Source organism: Stegostoma tigrinum, chromosome 10 (assembly GCF_030684315.1).
Source record: "Stegostoma tigrinum isolate sSteTig4 chromosome 10, sSteTig4.hap1, whole genome shotgun sequence".
Lineage (NCBI taxonomy): Eukaryota > Metazoa > Chordata > Chondrichthyes > Orectolobiformes > Stegostomatidae > Stegostoma > Stegostoma tigrinum.
The window spans coordinates 72,805,524-72,825,164 of NC_081363.1; the positions used below are offsets into that span (position 1 = coordinate 72,805,524).

The 19,641-nt window shown below is 43.1% G+C and overlaps 1 protein-coding gene across 2 annotated transcripts; it reads left to right on the forward strand.

Moving 5' to 3' along the window:
- Positions 1-561: 561 nt before the first annotated feature.
- Positions 562-8,402, forward strand: LOC125455754 (serine/arginine-rich splicing factor 5-like). 2 transcript variants are annotated; one of them, XM_048538167.1, is made up of 8 exons: positions 562-690; positions 1,900-2,043; positions 2,387-2,457; positions 2,560-2,661; positions 3,492-3,561; positions 5,582-5,655; positions 6,078-6,188; positions 7,901-8,402. In XM_048538167.1, exons 2-8 carry the CDS (start codon positions 1,909-1,911, stop codon positions 8,118-8,120), a joined length of 783 nt encoding a protein of 260 aa, XP_048394124.1. In that variant the 5' UTR covers positions 562-690; positions 1,900-1,908; the 3' UTR covers positions 8,121-8,402. The 2 variants fall into 2 exon arrangements, with proteins under 2 accessions (XP_048394124.1, XP_048394123.1); XM_048538166.1 differs by lacking the exon at positions 562-690 and adding an exon at positions 698-830.
- Positions 8,403-19,641: the final 11,239 nt, after the last annotated feature.

A 19,641-nucleotide genomic window follows, 5' to 3' on the forward strand; every position in this document is an offset into this window, starting at 1 on the left:
AGAGGGGACAGTGAGTGGGGGGGGATGGTGGAGGAGGGGAGAAGAGGGGACAGTGAGTGGGGGGGATGGTGGAGGAGGGGAGAAGAGGGGACAGTGAGTGGGGGGGGTGGTGGAGGGGGGACAGTGAGTGGGGGGGGTGGTGGAGGGGGGACAGTGAGTGGGGGGGGTGGTGGAGGGGGGACAGTGAGTGGGGGGGTGGTGGAGGGGGGACAGTGAGTGGGGGGGTGGTGGAGGGTGGACAGTGAGTGGGGGGTTGGTGGAGGGGGGAGGAGGGGACAGTGAGTGGGGAGGATGGTGGAGGTGGGGAGGATGGTGGAGTGAGGAGGGGGTGAGGGGACAGTGAGTTGGGGGGTAGTGGAGGGGGGGAGGAGTGGAGAGGAGACGGGGGCAGAGAGGTGTGAAGGAAGAAAGGAACGGGCACAAAGGACAGGAAGAGGAGGCCGCCAGTATGGGGATGAGATTGAGGCGGGTGGATGGAAAAACATGGGGAGCAAGGGAACCGGGGCGGGGGAGTTGGGGAGATGCAGGACTGTTGTTGGCCGATTCCTTCTCTTCTCTCCCCCCACCCCATACTGCCCGGGGGACGGTTTCCACGGTGACAGTCTCTATGGCGGCATCCCGGAAGTGACGGCACAGAGAGGGAGACCGCGCTGTGGGTGCTGGCTTTGCAGGCGTGGCCTCCATTTTGAGGTGAGGCTGCGGTTTGAGGTGGTGGTCGTGGCGGCGGCGGAGGAGGAGAGGAAGAAGACGTAGAAGATTGCGTCGTCTCTCTCTCTCTCCTTCTCTCTTTCTCTCTGTGTGTGCGCGCCTATGTGTGTGAGAGAGAGAGTGTGAGTAAAGAATAGCAGGAAGTGAAGCCGGGGTCTGGGGCCCGCTGCCCGCCGGTGTTTGTTATTATTTGGTGGGATTTGTTGGGTTATTGTTCGGCGCTGGGTCCTGGTCAGGCCGCACCCGGGTGGGGTTGGGGTTGGGGTTGGGGTGGCGGTGGGGGCAGGGGGCGGGCGGGCGGGCGGGCAGAGATGCCCCGCAATGGCTATTGTTTCCAAACCAATTAGCTGCAGTTGCTCATCTCTCCTGCTTGTGTGACCCGCCAGCCCCTTTGAAAAGCACAGAACAAATTTCCTTCTATGTTTTGGGGGGGGGGGGGGGGGGGGTTGGTGGTGGTGATGATAGCCAGGTTTTATATCATGTGGTGTCTGAGCTTGTGTTGTTGTTTTTCGCTTTTGAATTTTTTTTGATTGAACGGCCAGGGATACTTTCATTTTTTTAAAAAAAATGATGTTTCTCTTTTAATCTTTTGAAGTGCCGGATTTTGGGGCTTTTTTTAAAAAAAAATCACTCACTCCAGGGCTGGAAATTATGTAATGTAATTTTAAAAATGTAAATGGTGTGAACAAGTTGATGGGTTTTGGAACAGAAAAACGATTCCCCATTCTGCTTATCTGCAACATGTTCTTGTTTTTGTGTTGCTGGGTAGTTGTGAAGTAACGGTGGGAGAAGGGGGATTGAGGTTCTGTTGGGTGTTCCAATTTTTTTAAAAATGTGGTTTACAGGTACCCGAGTATTCATCATGTCTGTTTATTTTATGTGACTTTGTGTTTTTCTGCTTCTGTAATTTACGGGAGTGAAATATCTCATTTGCTGAAATCACAATTCACGATTGTCCTCAACAGTGGCCTGCATCCTTTTATTGTTGTCAGATTTCACTACTGGGTGGTACAGCTTTGCTCCTTAAACTCAAAGCTATCTCTAGGACATTTTTTAAAAAATCTGTTTCTGACTAAGCTTTAGATCATTTTCTTTGTTTTGTGCCTTTGACTTCGCAAAGTCATTCCCTGTTTTAAAGTACAAATTGTTGACTTGGCACTCAGGTTTGATCTCACTGTTTTCTTTTCACAGTTGTATCCTATGTCAGCAAAGATGAGTGCCCGAGTATTCATTGGAAGACTGAGCCCTTATGCCACTGAAAAAAATGTGGAAAGATTCTTCAGAGGATATGGAAGAATTAAGGAAATTGATCTGAAAAACGGCTTTGGATTTGTGGTAAGTTTGTTTAAAGAAGTAATTGTTGGCATCTTTTTAACTTCTTTGCAACACAATAAACTTTAATATTGCTGACCTAACTTGAAATCTGTACAGATTAGGATGGTGAATGTGACTTTATCTTTCATCTACCGGTGAGTCACTGTTGGTGCAAACCTAGACCATCCCTTCATGTGAGAGGCATTGAAAGGTATAGATACTTCATATGTGTAGTCACACAGAAATATTGTTTGGCATTGGACCTTATCTGGTAATATAGAATAATATTTGGAACAGGATAAGATTTTACATTCATACTGTTGGCACAAGGAAAATCCAAGATGTGAATTTTTTTTGTCTGCAGGAGTTTGAGGATTACAGGGATGCTGAGGACGCAGTTTATGAACTGGATGGAAAGGAGTTGTGCAATGAAAGGTAACTGCTTCACTTCTGTATCTCCAGTCCTCAAAAAACTAGAAGGGTGATTTAGTAAATGCATTGTTTTCAGATGTATAAACAAGTGTTTTTCTTGTTCAGAGTGACAGTTGAGCATGCCAGAGCACGCAATCGAGGGGGTCGAGGAGGAGGTGGACGTTATCAAGGTCGCTTTAGCCAGAGCTATCAACGAAGTGGAGGAAGGTGAGTCTGTTGACCCCCTTCTTTTAAGTTGATAATGTTAGAAAATGTTACAGTTATAATATAGATGTTTCCCTTAAAGTGTACATCATGTCAACTTAAGTATATTTTTGATATGTCAGATCGTGCAGCAAACGTTATTTCAGACCTGCTTTTCATGTACGATATTTATCCTTGTCCAGAAAAATATTAAATGCTAAATCCTTTGTCTGGTGCCCCTTTGAATTTCTATTTATCTTTTTCACTCACAAAGTATAGATGTTGCATGTAGTCATTCAAAGATCAGCATGCTATTCAGCCGTATTGATGTGAAAGATCCCTGCTTTAATTCCTAGAAATGCTGATCTGGGTTGCGTTGGTTACTGCTGTTGACTTTACTAGAATCAGGATCAAAAATCGTTGGAACATGCTCAAGTGACTTGATTAGAAACTAAATGCTGTGTTGGGTGAACATGATAATGGCTGTGTTGTTTTAGCATTAAGTATTCTGATGGCACGCTGTCTCTAAACTCTCACTAGGCTAGGGTTATTTGTTCATCTTGGTTGTCGAATTATGGCAAATGTGCTCGTTTGAAACTGGAACTCTTTTATCTCTTGTATGAAGAGAAAAAGATGTCAGTATTCCTCATGGGTAAACTTCAGTCGTCTTGCTGAGTATTGTTGCATAATTCACCAACTAAAAGTAAAATTTTTGAGTTTCGTTCATGCTTAAAAATACAATCTTGTATTTTAATAATGTGGTTTGGGGGAAAATGTGGAAAACCTTTTTCCGTTTAATATTTCCTTATCCTGCTGTCTCTGGTTCTTTAAAGTACAATCACGATTTATTTCAGAAATGGCCCTCCAATTCGTACAGAAAACAGAGTGATTGTTGAGAACTTGTCATCTAGAGTTAGCTGGCAGGTATGTTATGAAACTTCTTTTTGTGTTATTTTGTAAAACAAATAAATGATTAAATCGTACTGTTTAACTGTAAGTAGTGTTTTCAAGGATAACTTAATCGTCATTTTATGTTTTAGATATAGGTGTAATTCTGTATCGCTGCTGCATTCCTGTAAAAGTAGCCATAGCTGTTAGATTCAAACAATGAATCCAACCTGAGTATAAAGAAACAGTCAAACAAATTGTTTAGTGCATTTGAACAGTAACGTGATGTCGGAGAACCAAAAGTGGTTCTCAAGTTGGCATTATTTGTCAGAACAGTTCCTTCCAAAAGAATGTAACTAGCCAGCAGTAGAAACATTATATGTGATAGAATTGTATAACAATTTGAACTGCTGACGGATAAACTTGTGGGAAGTTTTAATCTTAAGGGTCGACCAAAATTGTCTGAAACATACAATTCAGTAATGTCTGTTGTATATTTTGTGAAATGTGTGGCCTTTTAGAGAAATTGGCTGTTGATGACATTTTATCAGTTAACTGATAATAGTTGCCGTTTCTCCCAGTCTTTCCGTAAGTCAAAACTGCAGTCAAAGGTGCTATACTTAATGTCACTATCTAGGTTTAAGGTAAAGTGGAGGATTTAAACTAATTTAGACTATTTGAAAGCAATGACTTTTCCACTTGTTTACAGTCCTGTGGTATTTTTGGGATTTGTCAGTCCCGTGTACCAAAGTGGCTGCCTTCTCTTAATGTATTTAACGATTATGAATGCCCAAGTGACTTGTTATGGAAGAAAGTTGATGTGTGGTTTTTAGCAGCACAGATTGAAATACCTGGTCTATGTTAAATTAGATGACTGCAAACAGCACACAAGGAGTAGTTTTAGACAGTGGGGAAAAAAGCCAGAGCTCCTTGTCCAGTAGTTCTGGCTGGAACGTGTTTGTATTGGTATATGAGAATGTGATATGGTTGGCTTTGCCTGTCACCCTATCACCTTCATTTCCCTCTGAAACTTTTCCCCTAAATGAATCCCTTGCTGACAACTGTCCTGGCTTTTATATAAGAAGTGGTAAGCAAGGGAACAAACAGCAAGCAAACTGTTCTCCCATAAGAATTAGCACCAAATGAGCTGTACTCCAGTAAAAATTAGCACCTTTGACAAGAGGGGGAGGTTGTTTGAAAAATGAGCCCACCCTCTGAACCAATGGCTTTAATTTTGAATTGTCATCCAAAATTAAGTACTGCTCCTTAATTCGAGTGGTTAACATTAAATATTTTAAAAAAACCTTGATTGCCTACTAACCTTGAAACTAAAATGTCTGTTCATTCAGTGTTTGTGTTTTTCAAATTTAACCAAGTGTTAAAACCTTTATTTACCAGCCTCTCGTGTCGTTGGCCTTGTGACGTGGAGTGCCGTTGGTTTTCCTATTCGCTGTGCCTTGGTCTCTTGGGCCTAGTTGAAATGCCAATCTGCTCCTACATTTGTCACTTGATGATCTAAATCTGTGTTGTGGTGGTCTGACCAACACTGGTGGGCACTGGGTTTAGTGCCATTTACCTTGCTGCATCCCTGAAAATGATAACAAGGTGTCCTAAAGTGGAGAGTTCTCAGATCCTGCTGTAAAATGCGAGGTCCTTGATTGGGAGAAATTCGCTGGTAGGGTTGTTTGGAAGCTCGATTGGAGTGAGGCGAGAAGTCCTTGGTCACGGCGCAAGAGTAGCAATCCCTGTTCCTATGGCAATGCCCGAGTCTGCCTTTAAGGGAGGGTGATGTCCGGGAAGGCTCCTGTCGAATGGGTAGTGTCAGTCAAGCAGGTGGTGAAGAGAACCATCTGGTCTTCAGTCGTGGTGGTGCCTCTGCGAACACTTGTTACATTTGGCTGGTTGAATAGCCTAGGGAATTGTACAGGAAGGTAATACACATTTTGAAATTAGATTCATGTATTTTTTTGCTTGCTTTTCCAGTGATGTTCATTGGAAATTGTTAGAGAAAGATGCTAAATGTTTTGATTTACCTCACTATTCTGATCTTATATAGGATCTCAAAGATTTTATGAGGCAGGCTGGAGAAGTTACTTTTGCGGATGCGCATAGACACAAAATGAATGAAGGGTGAGTTTCAAGAGATTTTACTCCTTGAAATCTGTTGATGGCTGGGGATAACCAGTGGTGCAAGATCTCTGCTAATGTAGCTATGCAACCATTTTAATTTATTAATGAAAACTTTGGTTTGACTGTGAATGCAGATCGGTTACTAAGATCACATTCAGCTCTACACTGTACGAATTTAAGTTCCACAGCGACTGAAGTGTATCTTGCAAACCACTTGTGCAAAGCTGTTTAGATAAATGGTTATGAATTAACTGATTAGCAAGGTTTGGCCATATTTTGTAAATAAATCTTAATACGTTCACTCATGTCCATTTTCTTTTGCTCCAAGCGTTCTGAACAACACTAAGTTTTCTATGCTAAGACAGGAAGTCCAACCTTGGTGATTCCAAGGCCATTAAAAATGCTTTTGCTTTTCTTTCTAGAATTGTTGAATTTGCCTCCTATAGTGATGTGAAGAATGCTCTTGATAAGCTGTCTGGCACAGAACTTAATGGAAGAAAGATCAGAGTGGTTGAAGAACGTAAACAGCGCAGGTAATAACCGAGCTGTAGTGCAGGTCTTCCACACAGGTTGATTTTTATTTTCTCACCCAAATGAACTAAAAATACATTGGAACTGTTTCTGGGGGTTAATTGTTTTGTAGGAGCATTTCAAAAGTAGAGCAGCTTTAATTTTTTTTCTGTTAGAGAATGTGAACATTAGCAAGATAACAAGATGTAAATAGAGCTGGATGAACACAGCAGGCCAAGCAACATCAGAAGAGCAGGAAAGCTGACATTTTGGGTCTAGACCCTTCTTCAGAAATGGGGGAAGGGAAGGGGATTCTAAAATAAATAGGGAGAGAGGAGGAGGCGGATAGAAGATGGATAAAGGAGCAGATAGGTAATGAGGAGACAGACAGGTCAAAGAGGCGGGCTTGGAGCCAGTAAAGGTGAGTGTAGGTTAGCAAGGCTGGCATTTAATGTCCATTTCTAATTGCCTATAAATATTGTAGATAGCTGTTCAGAGTTAAACGTGTTGCTGTCCCCCCTCGGTTAAAAATAGGACAGACTAGGGAAAGAAGGCAGTTTTCCTTCCCATAAAGATTTTAGTAGGCCAGGTGTTCTTATTTCAACAACAGTCGATTGCCTTGTGGCCACAAAATTTGTTTTAAATTTCATATTTCTTAATTTATCACCTGTCATGGTGAGAGTTGAACCTGTGCTCCCAAATTATTTCTGGGCTCTGAGTTACAAGTCCAGAGATGTGTTTCTTTAAAAAAAACCTGACTGCTTCAGTGCAATTGGCCTATCGTTGAGTTTGGTCTGTATTGCTGAGATTAGCTCCGTGCGGACTCAGCAGTGGCGATGATATTGGTGGAGGCAAGATGGCGCTGAGGAATGGTGATTTGGTTTCAATGGTGGCAGCACGGCTCCGGGCCGTGGCTAAGACTGGGGTACGTGATGACGGAGGTAGTGGCATTCTGTCTGTGGTGGCATGCAGGGTCTTGGGGCACCTGAGTGCAGACTATGGGATAGTCTGTGGCTATGTTTTTCTGAGATGGCGCTGGAGAATGGCAAATTGTGCCCCTTTTTACAATATTCCTTTCTTCAGGTACACATGACAATCTAATTCAAATTCTTCACTCCACCCCCAACTTCCCCAGTTCCCATTAACTAACTCAGCACAGGTGTCAGTGGGGTCATGTTATACATGTTTAAAAATGTATGAAAACTTCTGGCTATAAACAGATGTTTGATCAGCCTCTGAGATAGAGTTACATAGCGCAGAAGAGACCATTTGATCCAACTCGTCCACGCTGACTAAACATCCTAAACTGATCTAGTCCCAGTTTGATAATCTGCTCTGTGATGGCATCTCCTCTGGCTGTTACTCTTTATGATGACTTCTATCTCTGACCAATTCAGCGATGCTTACTTAGTTGGATGCAAGAAGGGTGGACCTGAATTGAGCCAACGTGTTTCTAGAGTTATAAAACAAAGAATAATGGATGCAGAAGATCTGAAACAAAATCAGAAATGGCTGGAGAAGTTACTTGGAGAAGTCCAATGACTCTCTTTCTTGGAACAGTTCTGAAATCAGCCTGGTAATTAACTCTGCTTTCTCTTTGCAGGTGCTGCCAGACCTGCTGAGTTTGTCCAGCAATTTGTTTTGTGTTTCTAGAATTAGTTTTCATAAAGCAGTTTTTGAATTATAGCTATTCAAAGCTTTATTTTATTCCTATGTTCTCCCCCTCTCTTTTCAGGTCTCGCAGCAGGTCTCGTTCCCGTAGTCGAAGCTCCTCCAGATCTCGTTCCAGAGGCCGTAAGTCCTATAGTCGTTCCAGGAGCAGGAGCCGCAGCAAATCCCGATCTGAAAGTCGATCACCCGTTCCTGCCAAGGATCAGAGAGGCTATTCCTCTATGGCATCTGGGGATCATGTAAGATCACGCACACGTTCTCCCTCTGGTGAGAGCACAGATTAAACATGTTATCGTGGACTTTTACTTGAGTGAGTGAAAGTTGATATAAAGGAAGAATTTAAGTGAGAAAGGCAAATCTTAAATTTGTTAGAACTGCAGTACTTGCATTTACTGAGCTGTATTCATTTAACTTTTCAATTGCAGAGTTGAGTTGCTCAATTTTTTCCTTCATTGACATTGGTTTATTTGACTCTGAATCCAATTTTTTTTTACTTTTGGTAATAAATGTAATGGTGTAAATTACATTTCTCATGTACTCCTTTTAAATAAAGATTGTACATAGTACTTTTTGAGTTGTGTGGATGTAATTTTTCTGAACTTGAATTAAAGACAGAAGTTCATGAACAACGGTACCTTTAAACGACAGTGAAGGATCCAGAAGTGAGGATAAGAAAAATACGTTAATCTTGTAAATTTAGACATTAAGGAAAAAGGAAATGCTAAAACGCCCTTGAGCAGTTTATAAAAAGTTTAATAATTTGTTTTGCATCTCTACCAGCTGTTGACTTGCTATTTATGAGTGTCAGTATTAATTTTGGTATGACATTTTAAATAATTGCAAGTAATCTGCACAAATACCTAAATTTATCTACAGTTCAGCCCCCACCTCACATTGAATTGCTACAATGTACAGAAATGTTTTTATTAGCACTGACAGCAGTGATTCAAAATCTAAGATCTTAGCGTATATGGAATACCTTAATCAGATTGCCTTCCTTACATTTCCTCACTGAAATCTAAGCACATCACAGCTGGTGCTGCAGCTTGTTGTGATTGCAGACCAGATCCTGAAGTTTGGGCCTCAGACTTTTTATTTAAAAAGAACTCTACATGCTCAGAGACTAAATGCATGTGATTCTGAATAAGTGAAAATAAAGTCTACAGTGCAACCAAAAACATAAGATGTTCAGAGTGCTTCTTTCATCTCGCTGTCAAGCATCCATGTGCTGGTTAATTTTGGTGCATATTGTTCAATTAATATGAAAGATGGCCATATAAAAATTATAGGAGTTACATTCAGCTGTATATTACAATGAATCAAGGTACATGCGAAATTGCAGCAATATTAAAATATCAGGTGGATAGATAGAAGATGGATAAAACCAGTTGGTTTTCCTATGGGATGCAATTGTTGGCAATCCATTGCCTGCCTCTAATTCTGCTCAAACATGGTGGCAGCCATTATGTATTACTGTTATTGCATCATGAAGCTACTTCAGTGCTGTTAAGACCAGAATTCCAGGATTTTGATCCTGCAATAAAGAAGTGTGTTCAAGGTGCTGTGTTCCTTGGGAGAAACTTTGCAGGTGATGCCATTGAACAACTACAGCCGTCTTTCTATTTAAATGGGTCTCTACTTCTTAACAAGCATGTTTTATCCTTGCATTATTCCTAAACCACTTAGAATCCAGTGTTCCAGTTTTTAATTTCAGGTTTTTAGTATCTTCAATATTTTGTTTCTCTGTTTTTGCAGTGTTTATTGGACTGTGTAAATCTGAAAACAGAAGGACTGAAACTAATTATAGCACTCTTTGTTAAGCTCAATAGTAGTGGGAATTAAACCTTCTGTTCCCTATGCCTCACTCAAACAGCAGCTGTTGCACGTTTCTCATTCATGGTACTGAATCACAAGGATTTGAACTTGTCATTCCAGAAATTTAATACTGTCAGCATTTTCTTTTGGAAGTAACATCATTTGAATGTGACATCAAAACAAGGCCCTGTCCTCCCTCAAAAAACAGCCTAAGTGCTGTGGCAGAATAGTGTCCCTATTGTGGCAATTGGTATCCCTCAAACAACATGGCAGGAACAGATTAACTGGTCACTTATAAAATTTGCTGTTTGTGGTACCATAACCAGCCTCCACCACCTGCTCTGTCAGCTCATTCCATACATGCACCCACCCATTGCATGAAAAAGCTGCACCGTATGTCCCTTTTTAAATCTTTAACTCCAGCCTTAAATCTATGCTGTCTAGTTTTGGACTCCCCTTACCTGGGAAAGATGTTGGAAATTCACCCTACCCGTGCCTGCGCCCCCCCCCCCCCCCCCAGTGACTTTATAAACTCTATATGTCCTGGAAACTCTGACACTCCAGGGAAAATAGCCTCAGCCTGTTCAGCCTCTCCGAAAACGCAAACCTTCCAATCCTGATAATGTTCTTGTAAATCTTTTCTGCACCCTTTTATGGTTCATAGCATATTTCTTATAGCTGGGAGACCAGTATTGAATGCAGTATTTCAAAAGTAGCCTAACTGATGTTCTGTGCAGCTGCAACATCATGTCCCATCTCCAATATCCAATGCACTGGTTAATAGATGCAAGTGTAATGGCTGCCTTCACCACCCTGTCTACCGGTGACTCCACCTTCAACAAACTGTGAACCTACACCCCAAGGTCACTGTTTGGAAACACTCCCTAGGACTCTATCATTAAGTTAGTATAAGCAATTCACCAAACCTGTACATCTCTGGACTGTGGGAGGAAACTGGAGCACATGGAGGAAACCCATGCAGATGGGGCAAATGTTCAAACACCATGGAGAGTTACCAGAGGCTGGAATTGAACCTGGCCCTGTGAGGCAGCACAACCCTCACCTTCTTGGACCTCTCAGTCTATATCTCAGGCAACCAGCTTGTAACTGATGTCCATTTCAAGCCCACTGACTCCCACAGCTACCTAGAATACACCTCCTCCCACCCACCCTTAAGCAAAAATTCCATCCCCTATTCCCAATTCCTCCGCCTCTGCTGCATTTGCTCCCACGATGAGGCATTCCACTCCCGCACATCACAGATGTCCAAGTTCTTCAAGGACCGCAACTTTCTCCCCCCAGTGGTCGAGAATGCCCTTGACCGCGTCTCCCGCATTTCCCGCAACACATCCCTCACAACCGCCCAAAGAGGATCCCCCTCGTTCTCACACACCACCCCACCAACCACCGGATACAACGCATCATCCTCCGACACTTCCGCCATCTACAATCCGCCCCCACCACCCGAGACATTTTTCCATCCCCAACCTTGTCCGCTTTCTGGAGAGACCACTCTCTCCGTGACTCCCTTGTTCGCTCCACACTGCCCTCCAACCCCACCACACCTGGCACCTTCCCCTGCAACCGCAGGAAATGCTACACTTGCCCCCACACCGCCTCCCTCACCCCTATCCTAGGCCCCAAGATGACTTTCCATATTAAGCAGATGTTCACAAGCACATCTCTCAATGTGGTATACTGTATTCATTGTACCCGATGTGGCTTCCTCTACATTGGGGAAACCAAGCGGAGGCTTGGGGATCACTTTGCAGAACACCTCCGCTCGGTTTGCAATAAACAACTGCACCTCCCAGTCGCAAACCATTTTCACTCCCCCTCCCATTCTTTAGATGACATGTCCATCATGGGCCTCCTGCAGTGCCACAATGATGCCACCGGAAGGTTGCAGGAACAGCAACTCATATTCCGCTTGGGAACCCTGCAGCCCAATGGTATCAATGTGGACTTCACCAGCTTCAAAATCTCCCCTTCCCCCACTGCATCCCAAAACCAGCCCAGTTCGTCCCCTCCCCCCACTGCATCACACAACCAGCCCAGCTCTTCCCCTCCACCCCACTGCATCCCAAAACCAGCCCAGCCTGTCTCTGCCTCCCTAATCTGTTCTTCGTCTCACCCATCCCTTCCTCCCACCCCAAGCCGCACCTCCATTTCCTACCTACTAACCTCATCCCACCTCCTTGACCTGTCCGTCTTCCCTGCACTGACCTATCCCCTCCCTACCTCCCCAGCTATACTCTCCTCTCCACCTATCTTCTTTTCTCTCCATCTTTGGTCCGCCTCCCCCTCTCTCCCTATTTATTCCAGTTCCCTCTCCCCATCCCCCTCTCTGATGAAGGGTCTAGGCCCGAAACGTCAGCTTTTGTGCTCCTGAGATGCTGCTTGGCCTGCTGTGTTCATCCAGCTTCATACTTTATTAGCATTTCGTTGTTTGGAACTTTTTTCTCTGTTTCTTTCCCAGTGGTCTCATGTCCGTTGCAGTTCTCTTTCCATGTTACTACAATGATATAATGTGGCCATGATCTTGTCACAATAGCTGAGCGAAGAGTCTGGAACAGTAAGCACAACCTGCCATGCTGTTGTGCTCTGCAGGTATTGAATCTTTAAACCTGCCAGAAAACCTGTCCTCTGCCTGAATATGAACTAAGAGTTTCAACTTAGACCTAATAAATGATTTTATTTCCCCTTCATAAACTCACTCACTGTTGACTTCCCCAACTTTAAGCTAACCCTTCAAACCACAAAGCACTCCTACAAACTCATGTAGGAGATTAATGAGCCATAAACTGCAAGATTGTTCATGTCCCTTTAAATAAAACATAAGTTATGTGCGTGTTTGAGGCATGTTAGCTGGAGCAGCATATTTTTAAAATGGCAGCAGCGGTATCAAATCAGTGTTATGCTGACTAGCACTATAGAGACTCATATTGCAGCGTGGAAGGAGACCATTTGGTGCTTAGGCTGTGCTGGCTATCCACAGAGTTTTGCGGTCAGTCTCATTCCCCAGCTCTAACCCCAAAGCCCTGCAAATTTACTTTCTGTTTTAAAATCATTGTTTCTGTTTCTGCCATCCTCGTGGACAGCAAATTAAGATTATTACTATATGCAGCTACAAAAGTTTTTTGCATTTTTTGCAATACCTCAAATCTGTGGCCTTTGTTCTAGTGTGATTAACTAACGGAAAGTGCTTCTCTTTACCCACTTTATTTAAAACACTCACAATTGTGTACACTTGTCAAACACACTCTCTTATACACGTGTAATAACGTTTCCCATGTCAAACATGAATCACAACAAAGGCCAAGAGCCTTGATCCCCCTACAGCAAGCACTGTTAATCTCTCTGCCCCGAGGGGCTTTAGAGATCCCCCTGCACTTGAGGGGTATGAGCCATGAGGGCAAGGTTGTTCCTTATCAGTGTCAGGTTTGATAATCTGAGTGGGCCTTTGGATAAGTAGTGCAAAATCAGGCAGTGTTTCCATTCTTGATAGTTCTTCAATGAGAAATGTTCAATCTGACGCTGCGATCTTTGTCACTGAGGAGCAGCATGTCTGTGAAAAATAAGAGGGCGCAAAGCAGAGATCCTTGAGGTGCTCCGGAGGTAATGTTGCCATAGTGGGATGAAAAACAATTGCAATATATTCTTTGGCTATAACTCAACATCAGAAATGGAATCAGGTAATGATCCACCCAAGTGAGCAATGAAAAAAGCAGTGTCACAGGAGCATGGTGGGACTGACCATATCAGAGGTTGAAGACATTTTAGGAAAGGCGAAGAGGCCTAGTTGACCATGGTCACAGTCATGAGGGATTACAAAGCAATCATCTGATTTACTAATTGTTCTTCAAATTTGTAGGTCATGATGGTTTAATAAGCTTCATTACAGACTTGCAGGTCTTTAACAAAAATATCCTAATTGCAGAAGAGTCAGGTGAGAGTTTCGCCTGTTCATTGAAGAATAACGTCATGAGAAATGTGCAGGAAATTAGATCTGTGTGAGATGGGTGTGCTATTGAAAGGGTGGTTTAATTTGCTCCTATCTTCCACATCCTAACCTAATTGTAAACTGGATACCGGAGGAAATTTCCATGCTTGCTTTGTCTGTACACAGGTCACATGCCTAATCACATTTAAAAAAAACTACATTAGAACTAAAAATAATCCCTGGAAGAAAGCGATTGGTGTGAAAGTCTAAATTTTTGGATAAAAGGATTTGTGTCTGAGCAGACTTGGTATAGGACCACTCAACCACGGATAACTGAAGTATACCTATCAGCATTGTAACAAAGTAACAGCCCAGTCAGAATAATTTGTGAACATGATCTCTTATGCTGCCAAACAAAACACAGGGCTGTCAGCTGACTCCAATATTTAGCTGGCTGGATGGAACATAGCACTACAGCACTGACATAATTTGCTTAACTGAGCTCAGACACGATCCTCTGGCCAGCTGGTGTGGAGTATGAAATTACAGTACTGTTGTTTGCTGATACTGGACATATAGAGCAAAAATAGCAGAGAACACCTTAAATCTAAAACTTTATCTTGGAGTCTATCTAAACTTGTCACAATGACACCATTGTATGAGCAATTGTTGGATTATTGCATAAAGACTTTGGTGGTGCTAGATCTGATAATAGAGACAAAAGGGAAACCTACAATTTACCAGCTTAATTATCACTCATTCTAATAAACAGAGCAAAACAAAATTGATATTTGTCTAACTTCAAGCAGTCTGAGTTTAGTTTGCTTGATGTTAAGATTTGGAACTAGCTTTATACTTCCGAAGCTGTTATTTTAAGATATAACTCTCCACTGCAAAGTTGAGCTTCCATCAACCATCATTATGAACAACAACAACTTAACCTGTGTGCTCTTATTCCAAATAGATCAGCGTGAGGCCATCACTTTGCCTGGAATGACCTCAAAACCACGTATGTCCAAATTACTCTAACAATTAGATCCCCGGGAAGATGCCATTTTCCATTTGCAGTAAAGTGTATTTTTTGTTCATTCGTGGGATGAGGGCATCACTGCTGGCCAGCATTTCTTGCCCGTCCCTAATGGTCCTTGAGAATGTGGTGGTGAGCTGCCTTCTTGAACTGCTGCAGTCCTCCTGCCGTGGGTTGAACCACAATGCCTTTAGGGAGGGAATTCCGGGATTTTGACCCAGCGACAATGAAGGAACAGCAATATATTTCCAAGTCAGGAAGGTGAGTGACTCGGCAGGGAATGTGGAGTTGGTGGTGTTCCCACATATCTGCTGCCCTTGTCCTTCTAGATGGAAGTGGTCATGGGTTAGGAAGGTGCTGTCTGAGGATCTTTTGTGAATTTCTGCAGTGCATCTTGTAGATAGTACACACTGCTGCTATTGAACATCAGTGGTGGAGGGAGTGAAGTGAATGCTTGTGGATGTAGTGCCAATAAAGCAGGCTGCTTTGCCTTGGATGGTGTCGAGCTTCTTGGTGTTGTTGGGGCTACACTCATCCAGGCAAGTGGGGAGTATTCCATCACACTCTTGACTTGTGCCTTGAGTAATCAGGAGGTGAGTTACTTGCCGCAGTATTCCCAGCTTCTGGGAATTAATTAATTGTGTTAATTAATTACATTAACGAAAGTTAATGTAATGTCTTAAGGCTACATTTTTCTGCTGAATGGTTAATTAGTTCATTCATTAGTCCTAAAGGTATTGACATGGATCCACCAGTCTCCAGTGTGAAGTTGATGTAAAATGGTATAAAATATGGACCGTTGATCTCATTTGCAGATTAATACCTGGAGCTTTTGATGACTGAAGTCGTTTCGAAAAAGTTGACAAATGCTGCCAACATCACCTCTAGGTGGTGCCAGTAGTGCACATGTGAAGACGAACCTGACAAGCAACATTAAGCAGCAGACATTTTGAAAGTTAGCGCAGTCACCTATTTGCTATTTTACTGTTTGGAAATGTAAACAGTCCAATCAGATTCATGATCTAATGTGGAGGAGTGCTCGCAGGGTGAACTGTCAAGGGAGGGGGCAGATCTACTTCATTAACACCTGTGTCCACCTCTCTGCCCCCTCACTCCCAGGCTAGTGACATAAGCAGACACTCCCTGCAACCTATGATGGCTGTTGATGTCGCCTGCCATCTCTGCCTATGCATAGGTACCATTTTGGCCTTCCGGATAATCACTCTGGTGACAAAGGAGAACCAAAAGCACTGACTTACAGCGGCCGCAGTTATCACCTGTCCATACTGTTGGCCAAGGCTTTTTTATACCACTGTCAATTAGAAAGGAAACAGGCTGTTCGGATGCTCAGGCATCCTTACCTTGCCTTGCTTTGTCTTTTTGCACTTTGGCCTCCTCATCCAGAGCTACCAGGCTTCCAGTACCGCCGCCTTGCCTTGCCTTGCCATGGAGTGCAGACACCATGCTGGTCATGGTTGTCAGCAGTCCTCAGTAACGTCGAGGGAAATACCCTTCAGCTATGAGCATAGCAGGTAATGAGTAGCCCCTGACGTTAGTCCAGAGGCTTACACAAGGTCAGTCACCCACTTGACTTCTCAGAGTCGTTTCCTTACAGGAGCTTAAGTAAAATAACTCAACAGAGGCTGGTATCTCATCACCAAGTCACCCTTTATTTACACACATGGAGTCCTTACCACCGGTCCAGCTCCCTCAGAGTAAACCCTCAGCGTGAACAGAATCTCTGACACTCCTGTTCTTATCCATCAGCCAGGAGTCCCTGCTTGGACCAGGTTAACAGCCCCAATCAGGGAACTCGTATTTTAAGAGGTCCACCTAGCTGACCTCGTTACAATCACTACAGTAAGGAACTAAGTGTTGGGCAGCCCACAAATCATCCTGTCTCTTTCTAGCACTATTTTGGGATGGTATCTCTAGAGATGAGAGAAAAGAAAGATTGAGTGAGGTGAGATTGGGAAGCACAGCTGGTTCAGATGGAAGTGGCAGAGTCGTGGGGGATCATGGAGGAGGTGGGGAAGCTAGCAAGGTGTCCTGAGTGAGTGAGTGTGTGAGAGGCATCGAGGCCATGCAGGGTTTGGTGGTGTGGGGTGTTTGGGTGGGTGAGAGCAAGTAAAGGGAGACATTACATGCAATAGTGAGAGCGGTAGAGTGTGGGCTTTGATGGGAAATGTGTGCAGCAGCAGAGACTGAAGGAGTGAAAGGTAGCAGAGGAGAGAATGGCGATACTTACCCTGGCTGAGCAAAGAGGTTCCGCTCTGTTTCCGGCATCAGAGTGTCAATTTCGTTGGTGTCAAATTTGGGGCAGCTTGACTGACCAGCACTCTTAGCAAACTTGCAGACTTTTTTTCCCAATGTTGTACATCCTCTCATTTAATTCCTTTCTGAGAAGGTCTCCAGGACATTTACCTGCATGCCCATGCAAGCTCAGACTCCTCTCCTCCTTCCTGAAATCTCAAGATACTTTGGTCCCTTCTGGAGCCTGCAGCAGTGCTTTCATCTCTGTGGCCCAGTGGGATACCAAAACATCTGCATCTGTCACAGCACAACAGGCAAATTAATGCCAAGGGAAATCAGAGATGTGAAAAGTTCATGTGGCACTTTGCTCAGACTGAGGCTGGTTTCAAGAATGCCAGGAGAATTATTCGCATTCAGTTAAGCAAAATAGCTAATTACTGTATTTCACTATTTCTACTTGATTGCACCTGTGGCTTGTGGATTGGAAACCTCACTGCAAAACACTGCAGAGCAATAAATATTTGCAGTGGTGTTTACAGCACAGAGCCATATTATACCCAGGTGAACCGATCCCTTTCTTTGTTCCACTCCTCCACTGGTTTCAAGAAGTTTGGATTTAAAATGATAGGTGATAGTACCAATGTTACATATATATTATATGCTCAGATACAGATCAATGATGTTCCTCAAATTACAAATGAAGAACTACTTTATGCAGACAAGGCTTATGCAAGTGAAAATTATTAATAAAATGCGGAAGCTGTGCAGATATATATTACCATCCCAAAAACTGACACACACACACACACACACACACACACACACACACACACACACACACACACACACACACACATGCATTATCTAATATGGGGGAAAAGCATCCACTCCACAGAGTTATCATTATTCTACTGCCATTTCTACTTCAGAAAGAAAGAATTATCCACAGATTGTCCCAGATGTTGATCTGTGGCCATAGTCAATCATGACATGAACTGTTGGCCCTGGTGTGTTATCATGAGCAGATATGGCTGGCTGAATTCAACTTTCTGAACACAATGGCATAGATGTTGAAATCTCCATACAGGAATATTCCGTTTGGAATAATAAGATTTTTCAGTGGTGTTTACAACTCAAACTTTGATGAGAGAGGTATCAGAGAAATAAAAGGTGAAAAAGGGTATATTATTCTGGGTACATTGTCTATCTTCAATTGCAACAGCTACATTGCACCCACAAACTGGGCCATGGGATCTTTCTCTGAAAGTATTGTAGACTTCGTGATTCCAGCTGAGCAGCTTCTGTTTTGTGCAAATACAACACTCTTCCTTGCAGCAGACAGTCTCCTTTAATTTTCAAAGTATCCTTTTCAAAATCTCCAGGATTTACAATGGTTCTGAGGAAGGGTCACCGGACCCGAAACGTTAACTCTGTTTTTTTGCCCTCACGGATGCTGCCAGACCTGCTGAGCTTTTCCAGCAGCTTCTGTTTTTGTTCCTGATTTACAGCATCCACAGTTCTTTTGATTTTTATTTACAATGGCATCCAGTCAATGATATCTTAAATGAATGTCACAGATGATACATCTTCAGTACAGATGCAAAATAATTGTAGCTGTTGACAAGATTTTTAAATCTCTCTTTACCGTGTGTCTCAGAGGTTTGAATAGAAATCTCACACTCACACTGAAACTTCTTGAGGGAGCCAGAGAACCTGCAAGGTTGGACTAAGTGCATTTTCAGACAATTGTGTGTGGTGTGGTAACAATCTGTATGTACATGGCAGCAGGAGGTATACTTAGAGTGAATGGTCCTGAAAACCCCAGGAGCTGAAGATTCATCTGCAGAGCCCTGCTGCGGTCAATTCTGGAGAAATGCCAGATTCAACAAATTGCCTACCTTTTAGAATGTACTTGTCCCTAGAGCCATAGAACCTTAGAAATGCACAGAACAGAGAAGAGCCGTTTAGCCCTTTGGGTTTGTATCTGTTTAAAAAAAAAACTGGCTGCCCATTCTAATCCTACTTTGCAGCTCCTGGCCTGTAGCCTTACAGATTACCAAGTTTCACCCGCACATCCTTTGACACAGGTTGAGGGATTTTGCCTCAATCATCAAACTGGGCAGTGAATTCTAGACCTCCTCTGGCCTAAAAACATTTTCCTCTACTGATCACCTTAAATCCATGCCCCTTGGTAACTGATCTCGCCACTGGAGGAAGTAGGCCTTCCCTGACCACTGCATTCAAGCTCCTCACCGTTTTGTACACCTTGATTAAGTCACCTCTTAGCCTCCTTTATTCTAATGGCGACAACCCCAGCCTCAAAGGCACAATTTTTAATCTCTGATAATAGCCTTTTAAATATCGTCTGCAGCAATTATGTCCTACTTGAAATGCCACAACGAAAACTGTAATTCTAGCTGTGTGCTAACCAAGTCTTATACATGCCTCTTACATAGACGCATTATGTGCCTTCTTTTAATTTCAATACCTTGCCCAATGCATGAAGGAAAGCACGTCAAATGTCTTCTTTACCACCTTACCACTCTGTCGAGTCACCAGTTTGTCTTTTAGTTATACAAAAACAAACTGGTGATGAGGGAAAAAAACAATTAGAGAATCATTTCGGGCAATCAGGGTAAAGAGTTGCTTTTGACAAAGAGCTTTGACCGGCATTGGAAAGTGGCAATGTGCATTTGGCCCTTTTGCTAGTGGAATCAGAGTTACACAATGTGAGTAGTCATGTGAGGAAACCTCCCAAAGATATCTG

Bases quoted from the DNA above. Each gene is read 5' to 3' on its own strand.
- LOC125455754 (XM_048538167.1), top strand. From the start codon at position 1,909: ATGTCAGCAAAGATGAGTGCCCGAGTATTCATTGGAAGACTGAGCCCT. The intron at 3,562-5,581 runs GTATGTTATGAA...GATCTTATATAG, and splicing joins CATCTAGAGTTAGCTGGCAG to GATCTCAAAGATTTTATGAG. The intron at 5,656-6,077 runs GTGAGTTTCAAG...TTTTCTTTCTAG, and splicing joins AGACACAAAATGAATGAAGG to AATTGTTGAATTTGCCTCCT.